The sequence below is a fragment of the Empidonax traillii genome, unplaced genomic scaffold (genome assembly GCF_003031625.1).
Source record: "Empidonax traillii isolate 1590-97213 ecotype Southwest subspecies unplaced genomic scaffold, ASM303162v1 scaffold111:size2041728, whole genome shotgun sequence".
Taxonomy (NCBI): Eukaryota; Metazoa; Chordata; class Aves; order Passeriformes; family Tyrannidae; genus Empidonax; species Empidonax traillii.
In genome coordinates this window covers 1,434,441-1,454,496 of record NW_020955304.1, presented here as the reverse complement: position 1 = coordinate 1,454,496, position 20,056 = coordinate 1,434,441, and the positions used below count along the sequence as shown (strand labels likewise).

General features: G+C 49.9%; 1 protein-coding gene across 4 annotated transcripts; it reads left to right on the top strand.

Moving 5' to 3' along the window:
• The first annotated feature begins 2,475 nt into the window (after window positions 1-2,475).
• LUC7L (LUC7 like) lies at window positions 2,476-19,994 on the top strand. 4 transcript variants are annotated; one of them, XM_027882744.1, is made up of 11 exons: window positions 2,476-2,666; window positions 3,247-3,317; window positions 4,461-4,555; window positions 9,031-9,129; window positions 9,848-9,958; window positions 10,442-10,585; window positions 10,992-11,168; window positions 11,847-11,935; window positions 16,292-16,321; window positions 17,136-17,300; window positions 19,625-19,994. In XM_027882744.1, the coding sequence occupies exons 4-11, from the start codon at window positions 9,034-9,036 to the stop codon at window positions 19,764-19,766; spliced, it is 954 nt and encodes a 317-aa protein (XP_027738545.1). In that variant the 5' UTR covers window positions 2,476-2,666; window positions 3,247-3,317; window positions 4,461-4,555; window positions 9,031-9,033; the 3' UTR covers window positions 19,767-19,994. The 4 variants fall into 4 exon arrangements, with proteins under 4 accessions (XP_027738545.1, XP_027738543.1, XP_027738542.1 ...); XM_027882742.1 differs by lacking the exon at window positions 3,247-3,317 and adding an exon at window positions 18,306-18,364 and having other exon boundaries at window positions 2,540-2,666; window positions 19,622-19,731; XM_027882741.1 differs by lacking the exon at window positions 3,247-3,317 and having other exon boundaries at window positions 2,540-2,666.
• Window positions 19,995-20,056: the final 62 nt, after the last annotated feature.

Genomic DNA, 20,056 nt, shown 5'->3' with positions numbered 1-20,056 from the left:
AGGTGGCTCCCTGACCAGCCTCGGGAGCGGTTTTGGAACCTGTGCATACAAAGGTGGACATGCTGTGTGGAGAATGGCTGGGCCAGCCCCACAGCACCTGGATGGCAGTGCTGTCACTGGGGACGTCTCTGCTTATGGCCTGTGGCCCTGCTGGCCCACACAGCACCTGAAGGGCTGAGGATGGTGACGATGGGGATCAGCTCAGATCATAAAGGGGCTGTGCCAGAGGTCCTGGTTTTGCTTTGGCAGCGGGATGTGCCAGCAGGGCTGTCGGGGCAGCACAGAACACAGCCAGGGGACATGGACAGCTGGGGGATGCAGGGTATCCGGGGGCACAGGATAGCCAGAGGACACAGGACAGCCTGCCCATGACAGCTGGAGGGCACAGGATGGCCCTGACACAGTGCCTGGACTCTGCCACCAGTGGTGGGGACACACAGGGAGTGAGGACAAAGGCCATGGGGGTTGGGGACAGGCACAGCCCTGCCACAGAGCTGCCCTGCTCTGCTGTTCTTGGGGTGACCACAGCTCCCTCGGAGCCCTTCCTGCCCCCTGCCCCGAGCACCCTGTGCTGAGCTGTCCCCCGGTGCCGAGGGCGGGTCCCCAGCCCCTGGCACGGTGCAGCACTGGTAAGGGGAGTGCCGTGGCTGTACCCACCCCCTCCCCTGGCCGGCAGCCTCGGGACACCCTACGGGAGCAGAGCTGGGCACCGGCTCCGCAGAGCTGTCTCTCCTCTCTCCAAACACTCCTCCTGGCAGAGCCGGGCGGGAGCAGCCATCAGCCATCAGCCATCCCGCCCCGGCACCGCTGGGCAAACACGGCTGATAAGCCACGGGCACCCTCCTGGCCGCTCCCTGATGTCACCCATTGTCACCCACCCGCCTGGCGCGGCTTGACGTGGCCATCGGCTGCAACCCTGGGGAGCCTGATCCCGCCGCCGGGGTCCACAGGGAAGGGGGGCTTCCTCCCGTGTCCCCAGCCACTGCTGCCCCAGACGGTCTTCCTGCCGTGCAGGAGCTGAGTAGAGCTCACAGAGCCTCCAGCTCAGCCTAGCTTGGAGGTAAGGGCTGCACCAGCCCTTTGACTGGGTGGGAAGGGTCTGGCTGTGCTGGCGAGGGGCTCCAGGGTAGGGCAGGACATGGGGAGCACAAGGCTTGGCTTACAGAGTTGGGAGTGTCCGTTCCCCTCTGTGGGAAGGAATGGAATGACACAAATTTAGGGAGCACCCAAGGCTCAGCAGGACCGTTCCTGGGGCGAGCCAGAGGGACAGGCAATGCCACTGCCCCTGCAGCAGGTTTGGGCACGTGGCTTTACACCCATCTGAGGGCCCAGGGTGGCCATCCCTGCTCCAGGCTTTGCCAGGGCCAGGCATAAGGAGCTCCCATTGCACAGGGAAAGGGGTCTCCTGCCTGCAGGGTGTTCGCAGCCCTTACTCGAGGGTTGATCCTGCACCCCCTACTTGGGGCTGGCTCATGCTGCTGATGCCTTAGAGCCAATGGAGCTTTGAAGCTTTAAGATGGGGGAAAACAGGCAAGATTATGGCAGAACAGAGAGGCCTGTAAGGCAGGGCTCCAGCACCAACCCTCGCTGCCTTTGTAGCCCTGCGGTAGCACAAAGGTGCGGGGGGAGGGAGCATCCGTAGGGTGGCTGGGGCTGGGAGCTCGCGGTGAAGGAACGGAGGTGAAACCCGCGGGGTGTTGGGAGCTGCAGCTGGAGCTCAGAAAGCTGGACAGGGCACCCAAGAGCCCGGCAAAGCTCCGCAACAGCCCAAGTTCCGCTGCGAAACCACGGCCTTATCCTCCTCCCGCAGCTAGGGGAGAAGTCCTGGGCTGTCCTGTCCTGTGCTGGGCTGTCCTGTCCCGGGCTGAGCTGTCCTGTCCTCATCCCCTCATCACTGTATCCCCTTGTCCGTGCATCCATTCTGCCTCCCGCCTGCCCTGACCATGCATCCCATCACCCCCAACCCCCAGCAAGGGCTTTCCTAACCCCCCACTCCCCCTCCCCACCTTCCCCCCGGTGGTCCCCCGCTGTCGCAGTGCCATGGGGACGGACGGTAGCCAGGGCAGCCTAGCCTCGCCGTCTCGCCGCAGCCCGGCTACTGTGCCCACCACACCCGCACAGCCCCAGGGCAGGCCCCGGGGCAGATTCCGGGGCAGCGCCGATGGCGGGCCCGATCCCGACGGGGCGGATCCGGGATGGGGAGCCCGTGAGTGTCCCCGCTCAGCCCCGCCCCCTCGACAGGCCCCGCCCCGGGATCTGTCCCGCCCCCTGTCAGAGCCACGCCCCTCCGCCCGCCCCACCTCCATTCCCTGCCCCTTCGGCCCCGCCCCTCACGTCAGCACCGCCCCCTCATTTCGACCCCGCCCCCTCACTCCACCCCCTCCTTCCGGCCCCGCCCTCCCCTTCCCTCCGGCTCCGCCCATTGCCCCGCCCCCGGCGGACTACCATTCCCGTGGTGCCGCGCGGCGCAGGGCGTGGCCGCTTCCGCCCAGCGCCTGCCGCCACCGCCGCCGCGGAGCCGCCGCCGCCCCAGGCCCCGGGACCGCGCTCGGTGCCGGTCTCTGCCCCGCCCGGTCGGAGCCGCCGCCCCCGGCCCGGCCCCGCCATGTCGGCCCAGGCGCAGATGCGGGCCCTGCTGGACCAGCTCATGGGCACGGCCCGGGACGGTGAGTAGGGGCGGGCGGGGCCTGCAGGAAACGCCGCGGCCTCGGCGGCCGCCTCAGCGCGCGGGGCCCGGCCCGGCCCGGCCGCTGCCTCCGCTCGCTCCGGACCTGCGGCGCGATCCGCCCCCGCCCGCCCGGCCCCAGCCCCGTGGCGGCGGGGAGGGCCCGGGCCTGCCCGGCATGGGGGTCCCGCCGCGCCCCGGCCCCAGGGAGCGCCCGGCGCGGCCCAGCCCCGCCGCCACGGGCCCGGCCGAGCGGGCAGGCCCAGGGCCGGCTCCGTGCCCGCGCATCCAGAGGCACTAGGTAGGTGTGCCTGCAGCGCCGGGTGCGGTCCGGCACCAGAAATGTGACAGCCCGTGCAAAATACGGCCCCGCTGCGGTTTGTGTTCTCCCTTCTGCGACTCGCTGGGTACTTAAATCCCCTTTGGCACGTTAGCAGGGCTGTCCAGGCACTTTGCACTTTGTTTCGTAAGTGAATAAGTGCTTTTCTTTTCTCTGTGTATTGAGTTGCTATTGAATTGCTTCCCATATTTTTATTTCATACAAACTGAACAATTGTGGCCCCTCTATTTTATTTATAAAGGTTCAGTGTATCTTTGCCTGCCTACATCAATCTGCAAGGGAGTTGCAGAAAAGCCTCATGTTCATCGAGCCGTGAGTCACAACCAATTTTTAAAGCTGTTATAACAAAAAAAAAAAAGTGTTTGCTTTTTTTTCACAAGTAACTTTAAAAGTGTAGCTTAGAAAGAAAAAAAAAATTTAAAAAAAAAAATTCAGTAGACACAACATTATTCCTGGATGCTTGTGAATCCTAATACTTTACTATTCCCATACTTTAGTATTACACATACCTGTGTCATATGCACAGATGAGCTTTAAAATTGTCACATACCATTGCCACTTTGCCTTTACTTTTATGTATCATTCCCCTGACTTCCTTACTGCAGGTGTGGGCAAGAAAGCTTTTCCTTTAAAACTTTTCAACAATGGGCATAAAATTCTGCAGCTGAGGTCTTGAAGAATGCAGATGGGTATAGTATGTGTTGGAGCTCGCAGTGTGTATTGACTAACTTTGTTTCTTTTTTTTTTTTCCTATTATTATTATTTTTAATTTTTTTTTTTTGCTTTTCTGATATTGTGTCGTTTTAAGTGGCTCCTGAGTGTAAAATGTCCTCTGAGGGTGGGCTGAGGGTGGGTGTGTCCCAGGCCAGGACCACCTTTGCACGGCCTGGGAAGAGCACACACGGCGTAGTTGGGTTCCACGCCAGAAGGACTGGTGGCTCAGTTACCATGTGAGCAAAGAGCAGCTGCCTGTAAAAACTGCCCAGCACAGCCCTGTTTGCTGACCCGTGGGGTTTGGTATCTCCTGCCCCTTCCTCACAGTAAAACAGAACAAAACAAAAAAATGGGTGGAAAAAAAATAGCAGTTTATGGCTGGGAGCCAGCCTGTCTGTCTCCTTTTCTCTCTTCTGGCTGTGCTGCCTCTTTATATGGATGACAGGCCTTGGACGTTGCTTGGCTCGCCAGCACTGTGTTTAACATGGTGTCCTGGATGAATAAATGCTAAAATAGTGTTTGTTGCCAATTATAAGTGTTCCAGAATATTCTGTTGCCCTCTAAGCTGGTTTGGTTGGTTGGTTTTTGGTTTGTTTGTTTTCTTTTTTTTTTTTTGAGTAAATTTGGGGAGCAGGAGCACCAAGTATTTTAATCTGCATTTTGAGGTGAAATGCTCGTGCCCACGCCTGCGTTCCCTTGGTGTTCTAATGTCTCCTTATTTAAACCACACATGAATTGCAGGAGATGAAACCAGACAAAGGGTGAAGTTTACAGACGATCGTGTTTGCAAGAGCCACCTCCTGGATTGCTGTCCCCACGATATCCTGGCTGGAACAGTAAGTATGGCCTCTGTCATGAGGGATTCTGGTGGGGAGGGTGGGTGACTTCTAGGAGAGAGCAGTCCCAGTCCTAATTCCAGCTTTTGAGAACTGTGTATGGCAACTGCTGAAGTCAGGAGCTCTTAAAATACGCCTGAAGTGCTTTTTCCCTCGCAATCCCATGTGAAGTTGTAAAATTCTTTCTCTTTTAGCAGTTTTGAGGTGGTCAGAGCCTAAAATTTGTCCTATGGAGTTTCCCAGACTGTAGGTTGGCTGCTGCCCTGGGTGCTCTAGTTCACTGTTGCAACTTCAGCTTAGCAGGTGTTTTCTTAGCAGCTGCAATAGTCCTTGGAGGTCCTCAGTCTCCTCCCTCCAACCCTGTGATGTTTCCTGATGGAGCAGCAGCTACTCCATCATTCCTGGTGGGGTGGCAATGGCAGGTCACAGCTCCAGCCGAAGGTTGGTTGTTTGAGCTGGTTGTTTTTTGTGTCTCTCTGCCCCGCTGGTCTCACACGATTCTCTCTGCTCCTTCACTGCTCCCTGTGGGAACAGGCCTGGCCAGTGTTCAAAGGTTTGGCTCACGTGCTCCCTCTGAGAGCACAAGGTGATGTGGGCTTTTAACAGTGAGGTGAGTGTTCAGTTTGGGCTCCCAGATGAAAGCTGGGACTTGGGAAAGAAAACACTGCATGTCTTTTGTCCTCGTTGCTGTGTTACAGAATTCCAGGAGGGAGGGGAATGGGGTTGTTTGAAATCCACCCTCAGCATTTGCACAGAGTGCTGTGGCGTTCCCAGTGCCCGTCCACTTGCCCAGGTTGTTTGAAGATGCTGTGGTTATTTATAGCCCTTCCTGCTGCTCTTTTGGGAGCTGGCTGGACACTGTGGATCTCCAGCAAAGGGAGGGCTGGCACTGCTGCCCTGCTTGTGTCACTGCCATAGCAGGGCTGTGGCAGCACTGCTGGAAAGAGCTAAAGCTGCCTCTGCTCCGAGTGCTCAAACTTCAGCTTCTCAGTGGCTGCCTCTGAATAAGATTGGAAGAGCTGAATACCAGTCTCTGTGTATTTATTTTTTATTCATTTGAACCTCAGATATGTTTTTCAGTGATTGTTCCATCAACCCTCACTTCCATTTCAGAATTTTAAACCTCCATCCTTCATGTAGGTCACTATGGTCCAGGTGTATTTTTTGACACGAGATTCTACAACAGTTTTTTTGGGGCCCACAGTGTGCTTTGAAGGTGCAGGCTGCCTTCTGCCCCCTCTGGGAGGTTTCCAGGAAGAGGGTAAATGGTGAATTGAAGGGGTTGAACTACATGATGTTTGTAACTGTGGGAGCTGGTGCCAACGTCTGAGGTGTTCAGGTGGGCTGTGAGTTTCCCAGGGCAGGGAAGCACCTTGAGGAATGTATTTCTCTTGCTTCTGGTGTTACTTGTCTTGCTAGAGTTGTCCTTTCCCTCTTTGCTGTGGAGTTTGTGCTCAGAAATTGCAGGAGCAGGATGGAATAAAACTGATCTTGTGGGTCACTCAGATGATCTTGTGGTGGCCTTGAAGTGGCTGTGGAGCTCTGCACTGCTGTCAGCCCGTTCCTGGGGGCAAGAAAAAGTGCTGGCGCCCCAGATCTGTGTTGAAAGCGCATGTGATGTCCAGAACAGGAACAACACTTCAGCTGTCAGCACTAGCAGCGTGGAATGAAACCCAGCTGGAATGTGCAGGCTCTCCTCGTGATCCCGGGCAGCTCCACGGGCACCTTGTGGTGCTCTGCGAAGGAAGGGCTGTGTGGGCGAGTCGGCCTCAGCTGGGTGGGGTTAATACCCATCTCTAGGTGTATTGCTGCAGAAATCAGGGCCTTGCATCTCTTGGAAACTTCCAACAGATGCTCCAAGCCTTCTGGTGCTAGCTGTGTTGCATCCTCCCCCTGAAGGCATTGTTCCTGCCGCATCCTTTGTGCCTGCAGGCATTCCTTGGTGGGAGGCTGATTGGAGGCGAGTGGGAAGCTGATCTCTTGGGTAGCTGTGCTCAGTGAAATGTGATGGAGTCCCATTCACTGACCTTCAGGTGCAGAGTAAGAGAAGGAGTCCAGGCTGTCAGTAAAGCTCTGGAATATTCCAGGGAGCTGCAGGAGGCCTGTTGATGTTGCTTTGTTCAGGGGCACCAGTGTTCCTGGTCGTAAGAAGTGTCATTATATTTTGGATTGTTCCTGTGATGATTCTCTTTTTTGGCTCCAGAAATTTGTTTAAACTCGTCACTAAATAAGCTACAGTGGTTCTCTAGAAGCCCGTGGGCCTACTAAACTAACTTCTCCCAAACTTTTCCTCCTTACCCACAGAGACCAAAGAAAACCACTGTAGCTTATTAACAGCTGGTAATTCTCCTGAATTTCATCTCCACTAAGAACTGGACAGATAAGTCTGAAAGCTGCCCATGTTGAACATAGCTTGGAAGTTACATTCAGGGAATTAACTTTGTCCCTGACAGGGGAATATGAGTGAGCTGAAATCTGTAGGTTTTAGAATTGTTTTGTGGGGGGGGCTGTGCTTTCCTTGTTACCTCGGGTGAAACTTCGCAGCTCTGATCACTATTAAAGAGCCTTCTTTGTGGAAATTTCACCTTGTGGTGAGGTAGCTGTTCAGCAGAGAACATAAGGGATACCTCAGAATGTGGATTGCTCAGGAGATGTGAGCAGGACTAACCAGTGACATCTAAATGTCTTCAATCTGTGTGTTAAATCTTGTGTGGGGGTTTAAATCTTCACTTAGGCTTTGCTGGCCACCTGTGTTACAAACTAGCCAGTGTTGACTGGAGCAAGTTGTGATGGGTGTGGAAAGGCTGAGTGGTGACAGCCCTCCCTGGGATGAGAGGATGCTTTGAGGCAGAAGGGCTGCTGGTCTTACCTCATGTGAGCGATACCTGTGAAATCCCCTTGCCTTAGAACATCCCAAGGGACATGGAGGAAGACTTGAGGTTTGTAAGGTGATGAGACTCGAATGTTCTTCCTCTTTTAACAAACAGGTGCACACTGTTGGTTCTTCTGAAGTTTTGGGTTGGAGCCCCTTCTCTGAAATGGGGTTAAGTAGCTCAGCTTGCAAGAAGAGTTCAGATAAGAATATTTATGATCTGTGGCAATCACATCTAATATCAGTAATTTCTCCCTGTTCTGGAAAGTGATCTCAGTCAAATGACCATGAGAATAAAAGATATGTCACATCATAGAGTTATTTTTGTGGTAAAATAACAGTAGGTCTCCAGCATTCTTTAAAGGGGCTTGCCTGAAGATGAACATGATCAAGCTCTGAAAGTACCAGCAGTGTTTTTATTTTTTTGTAGGCATTAAATTTCCACCATTTGAACTCAACAGGACTATTCTGGATGCAGTGTCTGTTTCTGTAGCCTGTGGCCTCCTTATTCTGATAAATCTGAGCAAAACAAGAAAGGCTAAATAGTGGCAAGTCATCCAGAACTGGTTTATTTTTGTCTAAAAAAGAAAAGCTAATAAGAGATAACTGCTGCAAACCTGAGTCTTACCTGGTGGAGTTTGCTTTCTTTGTCAAACACTGCTGTTCAAGGGCATTGTTTCACATAAGTGTCCCCAGCTTTAGTTTGTGAGGTTCCACAGGGATTCTGTGTTATTCCACTTTAGCTTTTTCCTGCAGTTCAGTGAGGTGACACTTGTTGTGCGTGTGCAGGTTTGGGCTCCTTGGAACTGGTGGTGACTGCGAGAGAAGAGGAGAAGAGGGCTGGGGTGTTCCTTGACATGTACCCTGCCATTCTTACTATGGCTCACAATTAGGGCTTTTGTTGTTTTGGCTTTCAAAATGTCATATTCTTTCTCTACTCTAAGAGAAGTGTTCTTTGTTACAAATTGATAATGTTGAAATGCCATTTCTGTTTCGAGAGCATAATTGACTTGGGTTCATGTGGCTGTTAACTACTGGGTTGGGGAAAAATAAATTTAAATAGCATTGGCTGCAGTGGGAGGGAAGGGCAGCATGCAAGTCAGAGCTTTCTGGGAAGGGAGATGCTCTTAAATCTCTCATTAAATGGGTTTATTTGTAGGACTTAGCTTTGCTGGGCAAGCTTTGAAATTCCAGGCTGCAGCTGGATGTGGGAAGGGGCTGGCTGTAGAATTAAGAGTCTGTTGTTGCTGAATGGGGGTTGTGCATTTCTGCTGGCTGTAGCCCTTATTCCTTTAAGTCCATTTGTTGCTGATAGGAAGCATTGTTTCTGTCCTACAATTTTGTGTCTTTTGATGCGTTATTAGGGCTTGCCCTTTCACAGATGTGCATTTCCAGGTGGGCTTTAAACAGAGTGGAGGTATGCTTTGCTGTGCTGTGGCTCCACGAGAGGCGGCATTTGCAGTTGGTGCCTGTTGAAGGAGACCTAGCTCGCTCACAGAAGTTTCTAAGACTGTGCTATGACCTGAAGCAGGAGTAGGACTGGACTTAGAACATTGCCATAATGGAGAGTTTTTACACGAGTCTTCCTTTTTCTCTTCCACAGCGAATGGACCTGGGAGAATGCACAAAGATCCATGACTTGGCACTGCGAGCAGATTATGAGATTGCAAGTAAAGAGAGAGACCTCTTTTTTGAGCTGGATGTGAGTATGGAGAAATTTTAGTTACTTCTGTGGGAAATGCTTCTTGAAGTTACTGATCTGAACAGCAGAACTCAGTGACCGTTTCAGCTCATCATGTTATTTGATATGTGATCAGTGCAGGATGTGCAGCCCCTTCCTGACTGTGAGCTTGGTTGCTGACTTGGAACTGTACAAGTAATTATGGCACTTGCCATCCCCCATTAGCTCAGCTAGCCTGGAGGCTCCTCTGGCATTCCTGGCATCCCACACCTGCTGCTCTGCACCAGGTCGTTGTACCCTGTCTCAGAAGGGGATTTAACATTAAAACCCTTCTGCTCAGTGGTTTCACTTTTGGCAGATCTAGCTTTCTGTGATGGAACAGATCAAGGGGAAGAACAATTCTGTCTTCCCTTTTCATATTACTCCAGTGCTTTTGTCTGTGCACCTGTTGCTCCTGCTTTGGAAGTTCCAGTGCAAAGCAGTGTTGATGGGAGCATCCTGTGATGTGTCAGAGTCAAGGAACTGGGTCAGGTTCCAGGCACAGGTCAAATGTTACTTGTTCTGCAGAGTGTTATTTGTTGTTGTTGTTGTTTTTTTTTTTTTTTTTTTTTCCCAAAGCATCTGTTCTTGAGATTATTTATGCATTACACAGGGACTGCACCAGATGGCTGTTAGCTGTCAAAGGTATGTCTGGAATGGAGAGCATCTTTTATTCCTAATTCTTTATCTGATCATGCAGGCCATGGATCACCTGGAATCCTTCATTGCAGAGTGTGACAGGAGAACAGAACTGGCCAAGAAACGCCTGGCTGAGACACAGGAAGAGATCAGTGCTGAAGTGTCTGCAAAGGTATTGGCCTCTCATTAAACATTGGTTCTGAAAGTCTGTGTGGCAGCTCTGGTGCTCTGTTGTCTCTTGACACCACTGATAATTGATGCTTTAGAATAGCAAATCCATCCTGTGGTTGTTATCTCTTTACTTAGCAAATGCTCATGGAGTTTCCTCTTTGGGAACTTGCTTGACTGGGCCAATACAGGACATTTTTGAAGCTGGTTTTGTGGACTCTGTACTGTCCTGTAAGCCAGAAATGTGCTGCTTTTGCAGCAGAACTGATGATGTCCTCTCCATGCCCAGTTTCTCTCTTTGCCAGGTGTTGGTAACTGTTGTGATTGGCCCACCAATCCCTTTTGTTGAGCCTCTTGACTCCTGGAGATTTAGGGTCATCTTCCAGCAACTGATTTTATTAAACAGTATTTTTTAAAGAGAAAGGAAAAGTTTTCCTGCAAGTTTCATCACATTTTTGTCTTACTGGAAACTAACTACTCTCTTTAGGCGGAGAAAGTACACGAGCTGAATGAAGACATTGGAAAACTCCTAGCTAAAGCTGAACAGCTGGGAGCTGAAGGAAATGTTGATGAGTCTCAGAAGATCCTGATGGAAGTGGAGAAAGTCCGAGCAAAAAAGAAAGAGGCAGAGGTATGGCAGTGGTTCTGTGGATTGGAACAGGGGCCTGGGCTGAGCGCATGGCACAGCTGGGCACTTCCCACCTCTGCTCCTGTGTTGCCAGCACCTCCTTTCCCAGTTTCAGCCATGTGCCAGCAAGCAGTTGGCAGGGGATGAAAAGCTTTTTAGAAACTTTTCACTAGTGCAGAGAGCTGACTGTGGCGGGGAGGGCTTTGTCCTGGGGAATATTTGGTCGCTGTTCCTTTGCAGGGATGGACTGTCGGGCTTAGCTGTGCCCACAGAGCGTTTGTGTGGCACCTCCTTTGTGTGGGGGTGGGGTTTCATTCTTGAAAGCCATTCTTTGCAGGGGTTTCCCTGGAGGGTTGTGACAATGCAAGGCTTCCCTGACACTTGTGTGGGTTTTCTTGCCTCCCTTTAGGAGGAATACCGAAATTCAATGCCTGCATCCAGTTTCCAGCAGCAGAAGCTGCGTGTGTGTGAAGTCTGTTCAGCATATCTGGGTCTCCATGACAACGACCGGCGTCTTGCTGACCACTTTGGAGGCAAATTACACTTGGGTTTCATTCAGATTCGTGAGAAACTGGATCAGCTGAGGGTAATCCTCTCTGTTTTAAACCTTCTCTTTGTAGTTTTGCAGACATTGAACACTTCTATTAAATTAATACAGAATTCTTTGCAGAGTGCTTGTAAAAAGCCTGGAATCTTCCAATTGCAGAATCCCTGAAACTTCAAATGGAGCCTTTTTTAGCCTTGTCTTGGGTTCTGTTCTGTGTTTTCTGGGTAACTAAATATGTACCATCAGAATCAGTCAAGCCAGACTGTGGCTGTCATTTATTCCTCAGAGCATTGGTACAGTCACCTGTATTTTTCTTGTTGATATGGCTGAAATTTCTCACTCTGAGGCCTCTTAATGAGTTGTTTGAACTGAAGTTTCACATAGTGCTGTCAGCATAAAAGGTCTTGAGTAGCTGAAGCCATTAGGAGTTTTCTGAAGAGGTTTGTAATGGGTTGTGGCACTAGCCTTGCTTCCAAACAGAGACCTTTAGCCTGCTCTAGTAAGAGTTGTGATGCCTGTGCCTCACTCAGAATATTGAGGTCAGTACCTTGACTGAGGAAAATGAGAACCTTGATAGAGATCTTGAGTAGCACATAAAATACAGTGAAATAGTTCTTTGTCTTGCTCTGGGAAGGGTCTCCCTGCAGATTTCTGACCTGTTACTGTATGGCTGAAATATGATGTAGACTGTTTTGGTTTTTTTTTTTTTTTTTCTAGAAAACAGTGGCAGAAAAGCAAGAGAAGAGAAACCAGGATCGTTTGAGACGGAGGGAGGAGAGAGAGCGAGAGGAGAGGATGGGCAGACGGTGAGTGGAACCTGACAGCTGGCTTGTGAAGCTGGGTTTTAAATAGTCTGGTTTTTCGTACCTTAGCATTGCAGGAACACAGCATCTGCTGCTGGAGTAGCTGTTGGATGAGCTCTGGATACTGTGTGAGCACCTTGGGATTGAGTTAAAGATGGAAACATGTGCACAAACCCCCACCACAGAGTGATTGTATGTGTATTGCCTCAGCTTCCATTGTGTGTCTGAAAGATGGGAGCTCCCTGCTGTCTTCAGGCTTTTATTGGCCTGTCCCTGTCCTTGGGAATCTGAATCTGGATAAAATACTCTCATCCAGTGCATCTGAGTGGGAAAGTTCAAGATGAGTGAGGACTAGATCTGCTCAAAAGGATCATAGAGAAATTCCCTGAACAGCCCCCCTCACTTCTAGTCTTGGAGGTGACAGCTCTGTGGATCTGGTATCCATGAGCTAAATGGGGGGCTGCCTGTCTTGCTCCAGAACTTTTCTACAGTAACAGTGAGGTGCTTTTGGCACAGCTTTGGCAAACACTTCCAGGGGATCCAAGAGATCCCAAGGTGTGACTGCTTCTGGTGGTTGTGGCCATGTGTGTCACCTTCCGCTCAGATGTCTGTAATTCCTGAGCAGTAGGAGTGGCTGGAATGTTGGTATTCTCAGGACAAGCTCTTCTGCTTCCTGCCAGCTGAACTGGAAAAACAGTTTCTTCTGTACTTGAAGTGAAGAGGCACCTTGTGTGTAAACAGCTCTGTTAAACAGCCCGTTTGGGGAGGGTGGTTATTTGCAGGGCTCAGGCAGAGGAAGTGGCTGGGTGGGAATGCTGTTCTCATTGTTACAGCATCTCCTCAGTTACCTTATGTGTTTGTCTTGTGCTTCTTGCATCAAAAAACCCCAATCTTCCTGCTTGTGGAGAGCTCCTTTTGACCTTTGGTGTCAGCTGAAGAGTGAGTTTGTCTGAGGCAAATGAGATTTGTAACTGAATTGTGCTCTGAGGTGGTGCTGGCTTCTGGCTATAATTACTGGAAGTGCTGACAAATAAACACCAGAATGAAGCAGCTTGGCGATTTTGATGGAATGTGAAAGATGTGAGCCCCAAATTGTTATGTATTGTGCATATTATTATATCAGTTAGGGTGGTTTATATGGGTTTTCTCTCTGTGGGTTGGCTGGTGGGATATGACGTGCCAGTTTGTGCTGCAGCATTCTGCTGAACAACACCTTCTGGAGAGCCTCACAACTTTCTGGTATCCATGCAAGACTGTCAGTAATGCAGTTAAATTTGGGAGCTGCATTATCTGGAACTAGCTGATGAGTGCAGGAATTCATCAGAAGGGACTGTTGTGGCTGCTGCAGTGGTCAGAAGGGGGAAGAGAAATGGGAAGTGTCTTCCCATGCAGCTGTTTCATGACAGACTCCTTCAGACCCACAGCAGGACCGTACCCGATCTGGACTCAGTTTGTCTCCGTGGTGCCTCTTCTTCCTGGAGGCCATTTCTGTATGGGAATTGCTCAGCAGAATTGCCTTCAGGAAGAATCCTTTGGATCTCTTAGTTGATCCACGTCTCTCCAAAAATGCTGCCTTTCTTCCTCCTGTGGTGCCTCTGGGGTTTTGTTTTTGTGGTTTTTAAAAAATCCCCAAACCCTCAGTCCTTTAGCGTTAAGGAGCCTTTTGTGTTTGTAGGTAGATCATGCATGGATGCACCTGATGAGGGGGGTTGAAGATGCCTTTTGAATGTTTATTTATGCCTTTAAATACGAAGGGCTTAAGAACTGCATTGGGTTGGCCTAAAGTCTGAGTTCTGGCTGCTTCCATGTGTGACGCTACTTAGGGACCATGGCTGGCTCTGTGTGGAGGCACCTGTGTGCTGCCCTGCTCAGGTACCACAGCAGAAGTTGTTAGGAAGGAGCCAGGAGTGCCATACAGAGGAGGTCAAATTAATTGCCTCTTCAGAACGAGACCTTGACCCAAAGGAGAACAATAGTTCTCCCAGTGTCAGAACTGAGGTTACACCCCAGATTTCCCAGCCCCTTACCCCCTGGGAGCTGTGCACACCATACTCACAGGGGCACTTCTCCATCAAAAACTAGCTGGTGACTTGTAGCACTTTTCAAACAGCCCCTTATCCAGAGCCTGATACTTTAGGGAACCACTGGAAACCTGTTTCCTGCAGAACTCTTCTTGTCATATCCTCATGTGCAGCGTCTTTGTGGTGTTACTCAGTAAGAGAGAGTATGGCTTGACTTTGGGAGTCTTTGGTGACTGGCAGGCACTGTGACATACTCTGGGAATCTGTGGGTTCCCTTGTGAAACTCTGCCTCTCACAGCTGTTATTAATGTATCAATAAACTGTCATTCCACGTAGGAACGAGTGAACTTGGTGGTAAATAAACACAAGTCGTTTGTTTGGTGTTGCTGGTGGCTGTTGGGTACCCAGTAATCTTGGAAGACTGGAATTCCAGGGAGAGGTGGCAAGCTTGGAAGTGCAGCCCTCAGGGTTTGCCTCCAGGCTACACCAGCAAACAAGTCCAGCGGAGTTGCCAAATGGATTTCCTTTGTGTTAGGCCGCACAAAAGACAGATTATGAAACTCAGCACAAAGCCTGTGATACAGAGACCAGAACGAGGAAAAAATAAAGAAAATAGACATGCTCAGCCTCTTGCTCCTCTAGACGGCAGTCTTCTTTTGTCTCCTGCTGATTCAGGCTAGTAAGAAAAGAGCTGTTTTGTTGGATACTTCCTGAAATCTGAAGTGTGACTCTAGGGAATGTTTATCAGGAATTTTTTGTGCGTGTTCCTGCTCGGATCACAGGCAGGGGAGGGCAGCCAGGCTTTCCAGGGGACGTGGAAGGGCTTTGCGAGGATGTGCGCGCTGGTGGTTCGGAATAAAGTGATCAGGATGAAAAGAACATTAAGAACTTGGAGTAATTACAACCACCAGAACAATTCATCTGCCTGCCAGGCACCTCCAGGAGGTCCTGCTACTCCATCAGGTTTTGTTAGGTGGGAATAGGTGTGTGGTGATTGCCTTGCCCTCCTGGTGTATCAGCTTTTCCTTCACCTGCTCCTGGGTGTTGCCTCAGTGAATGGCTCGTTGGCGGACTCCAAATTCAGCTCCACCTTGTTTGCAGTCCTATCTGAATTCCCGTCTAAATTTGGGGTTTCTTTTGCTTTCTACCATGACTGAACAGCCCCATTTCATTGTGAAGAAATGTTCAGTGCACGCTGATTTGCTTAATCGTGTCTTACCCGGGTGTGGTTTTAAATGATGTCATTAAAACAGACGCTTCTCTGTTGCTTCTTCAGTTTTCGTGCGTAGCTTTCAGGCACATCTGCCACAGTGCCAGGGGTGTGAATGCAACACCCCTGTCAGTCTGTGCAGTGGGGAGCAGTTACAGGAGTGAGTCTCTAAGTCACTGAACAGGGAGATCAGCCACTTCTTAATTAAAGCAAAACGAGGCTGTTCAGACAGCACGTGACAGTTTGGTATGAGCTGGCTCTGAAATGTGGCCACAGAGGAACAGGGAGGGCGGGTCTTGCACGTGCTGTGGTATTTTAAGTGGTGCTGAGTAATGGTGCTGCAGAAGTTGAGAGAATGGTGACATTATTTATGTCAAAAGCTGACAGCAGTAAGCTGGGAGTGCCACACAGAAGCTCTGAAGCCATGGAAATATGAGAAAGAGTAGTGAGGCCTGGATTAGTCTTCTCAAGTGCTTTTTAAGTCAGGGATGAAGGATTTTCGAGTTTATATCTGTCACTTCTCAGCTCTTACCTTTTGGCCGTGTCCCCTCTTTTTTTCTAGTTCATCTTTCCCAGACAGGGATAAAATATTTATGAAAATTTCCCTCTAATATTTGTTAAACAAATACAGTGAGGTAGAAACTGTTGTTTTCTCTTTACTAAAACCTTTTCAAATTACAACTGCCTCAGAAGAACCAAAACCAGAAATCTGCCGAGTGTCTTTCTGACTGGAGAGTGGCACTTCTTGAAAATCTAGAGTTGATCCAGCTTATGTTAGATTGCAGGGGGTAAAGGATTTATAACAAATGTGCACAGTAAACCTAGAAAGGTTCATTGTGGTGCTTTATCAGAGACTGAACTGGTTTCTAGACCTTTCCTATTGTGACAGGAAGCTCTGCAAGCAGAAACTGGTGTTTTGACAGAGTTCTGCAGTTTTTGACAAATTCTCACTGCCCACAAAATTGAAGCTAATTAAGTGTTTTAATGGCAAGCTTTTTTTTAAACTGACACATTAGTTGAGGTATTGCTGTGTTCCTGTGAAGAGCTGCCAGCATGGATGAGTTTTGCTACTGAAAACCCACTGGCTTTATCGTAACTCCTCTCACTTAACTCTCCTCTTCCCTCTAGGTCTGGATCAAGAAATAGAGATCGTCGAAGGTGAGTGCCCAGTTCTCCCAAATGCCTGTTTGTGTGTATGTCTTAACTGCTGAGGTTTTTCCTGGGTCTCACAAATGGAGTTCACTCAGTGCCTCAGTCTCTTCGGTTTGCTCCCTGAAAAAAATGGGAACTACAGCATGGGCACCTCAGTGGTGCTGCTCCGCTTGCTGTCCCTCGTTGGGCTGTGCAGCCTGGTCAGGACGGGGTCTGTGTGCTCCACAGTGAGTCCAGGAATGTCCTTGGTGCCTCTTCCAATAAATACCTGATATAATTCCATAGTTTTCATGCCTGAAATATCTGTTACATATGTAATACTTCAGATGTGAAAATACTGATTCAAAGGATTAAAACCCCCACATCTCTGGAAGAGTGTGTCTGAATGGTATGACAGGATTCTGTGTGATCATGGACCTGGAGATCTCCCTGTGGCATGCTTCTTGTTTTTAGAGCAGGTTGAAACAAATCTGCTTCTAAAGTGCAGGACTTTCACAAGGGAGACTCTCTTAGGGTTATGGTAATTTAAAATAAATAAGCAGGCTACTTTGGCCTCTTTTCTACCTTCTACACTTTGAGTGAGGCAGGGTTGTAAGCTCTGCCCTGGCCCTTGGCATGTGCTTATAATAGTGGTGGGAGCTTTTTATATAAAAAACGTCCCAGCAAACTGTCTCGTCCCTTGGCACTGTGCTTGGGTGCTGGCAGGGATGTGGCTGGGGAGGAGCGAGTGCTGATGCTCTGGGTGTGTGTATGAACGTCTGAGGGGTGGGCTCAGGCACTGCCCGTGTCCCAGGCCTGAGCCAGGCTGTGTCCCCTGCAGGTCACGGTCCCGGGAGAGGCGGCGAAGGCGCTCCAGGTCGGCATCCCGGGAACGGAGGAAGTCTCGCTCCCGGTCCAGGGACCGGCACCGGCGCCACCGGAGCCGCTCCCGCAGCCACAGCCGAGGGCACTGCCGGGGCTCCAGAGACAGGAGCTCCAAACACAAGTATGTATTCCCGGCAGGAGCGCTTCTGGAGAGGGGAGCCCTTGGCTCACAGAGAGACTCCCCGTCCCGTGGCTCTCAGCAGCAGCTCAGGGGCCTGGGCCAGCTCCTGGGCCAGAGCAGGATTTCCCAGTGGCCTCACGTGAGGGCAGTAACTTAAAGCAAGATCCCAGCGAAGAGGAGAGTCCAGCTGATAGAATTGGTTCCCTGATTGCAGTGCTGAGCCTTGAGACAATCCTGGTTTTCTTGTACGACAAGCAGCACTAAGGTCTGTCTGAGCTAACTGAGCCTCCCTAGGCCTGCAAAAGCCAAGTGACTTAGAGGCAGTTTTAATGTTACATTTCTGTTCTTACCTTCTGCTTCCCAGATTCCTTCTCTCAGTGCTGGCATGGGGAGGGAAGTGTATGATCTGGGGTCTCAGGCAAGTCTGTTAGAAGGCTGCTTGAGAGAGAGAGAGACATAATTCTTTAGGAATCAGCACTAGAGGAGGGAAAAAGGAATCCAAGAGGAGTACACCATTCTCCTGTTGTTGAGGAGAAGCACTATAGTCCAAAGAAGGGCTTTAAGTCTCCTGTGAAACTCAGCAGAACAGCCTCTGTGTTGGAGGAAGGATGAGACAAGGGTGTAGGAGTATTAGAAACATAGACTGGAATCACTGCATTTCCTTACAACCCTTCTAAGCCCAGCAGCAAGTCTATCTTCAGGTGCTTGCTGAAGTTAGATCTGGCTGGTTTTAAATACTCCTAATTGATAGGGGAATGCTTTAGCACTGTCTCACATGATTAGGCCACTTACAACTCCAGAAACAAACCTGCTGTTGTGTGTCTTGTGTCACTTTAGCTGAGGGGCAAGAACAGCTTTTAAATGTACCTGGTGAAGGGGAGGGAAATAATGGTCTGAAAAATAAGCCTGTTAATAGTTAAGGGGGTTTTTAAATACTGTTGATTCTCCAGTGGCTGAGATACTAAAGTGCTTTTTTAAATCTTGTCTTGAACATGAAAAATAAAGAAGAGAAGTTTGGACAATTCGGAAGTGAGGAAGATCCTGTAATAACTCTTACTAAAGAGGTTATTTTGGAACCTTGGTCACATTCAGACCAGCCCATCGAGGTTGCAGGGGTATTGGCACTGACACACTTGCACAAAATTGCTGAGAACTGGGGACAGGCCAGGATCAGTTTAAGAAAATAAAGCAAATACAAGAGAACAAACAGGAAAACCCTGTTTCCTGAAAAAAAATATAGTTTCTGTTTTCACTGTGAGAATTTATGAAACCAGCCCTCAGGTTCTGCTGGTCTGAGGTGTCACTTGCAGAAAGAACAAGAGTGTGTCACAGGATCTGAAGGTCTCAGGGTAGGAGGATTGCAGGCAGCAGGTGCTCTTGTGGGAGCAGGTAGAGAGTTAATCTCATCAGAGCGATGTGTTCTGGTTAAATGACACAGTTTAATGAAAGTGAAATGGCTCATGTGACGCCAAAGGGCTGTAAGGTTTTGATCTTTCAATTGTGAAGCGTTTTCAAACCTTGCAATCAGCAAGAATGAAGGCTGGAACCTCTGAGGTACCTGCCAGGGCCTCCTCTTGTGACTGTATAAAACCTGTGAACTGAGCCTTGGAGTAAAATGTGGGAGCCTCTGCCAAGGGGGATGGGCTGTTAGAGCTCCCTCAGGATCAGCTCCCTTGGAATTCTGCTATTCCATAAGCTGGCATGAATCACACGAGACACAGCCTTTCAGACTGGACCTAATTAAGCCTCCTGCTTAATTCTGTATGGGCTGACACGGGGAAGAGCTGCTGAAAATGTGTAGCTGTCGCTTGGGCAGGGCCATGAAAAGATGTACAACATAAATCTGTGTCATCCTGGTTCTGAACCCAGGATGCTGCCAAGGCCAGCGTTTGTCAGGGTGCAAAATGAAAAGCCCAGGGCTGAGGGAGCAAAGAATCCAGTTGGTGTTTAAAGCAGGGGAACAGAAAGCTTAGGCCAGAATGAAAAACCACTCTGGAAGGCACGGACAGAGCTGAGTCAGAGATGAGTAAAAAATTGCAGGTCCTTTAGTGTGGCCCAGAAAACTAATAAGGGGCCCAGGGAAGACCTGACAGAGCCCCTGGGGCCAGAGCTTGAAAGGATCCCTGTGAGGAAGGAAGGACAGAGGGTCCAGAGCCGGTGTTCCCTCATGGAAACCCCACAGAGCCCAGAGCTGCCACCGTGGGGACCTGAGGCACGTGCCTGTGCTGCCCCACAGCCCTGAGAGGGAAAGGTGGTGCCACTTTGTGGGTGACAGACATTTCTGAGCTGTGAAGCTGACAGAGATGGTTTCATTTGTGCTTCAGATCCTCCAGAGATCGGTCTTCGAGGGAAAAGTCCCGAGACAGAGAGAGGAAAGACAAGAGCTCTTCTGAGAGGCGGCACGAGAGCACAAACGGCAAATCTCGTTCCAAGAGGTCAGAAGAGAGAGAAGCTGGAGAGATCTGAACTCAAAAACGATCTGTGTTGCACTGTAAATAGTCTGATAAACATTCTACACAAAAGCCTAAATTTTCCCATTTATATTTACTGAATACAACTCATCTTTTGTAGTTTGGGGTTTTTATTGTTTGGCAGATAGCTGTGAGTTTGTAGAGAACACAAGAGTTACGTACTGTTTAACAGGGTTTTGTTTCAGTAGGAATAAATAAACCTGGATGGATGGTTTTGAGCCCAGGCCAGTGTGGACACCCTGTATTTGTCCTGACAGCAGCTGGGGCCGTGCTGTGCCTGGAGCC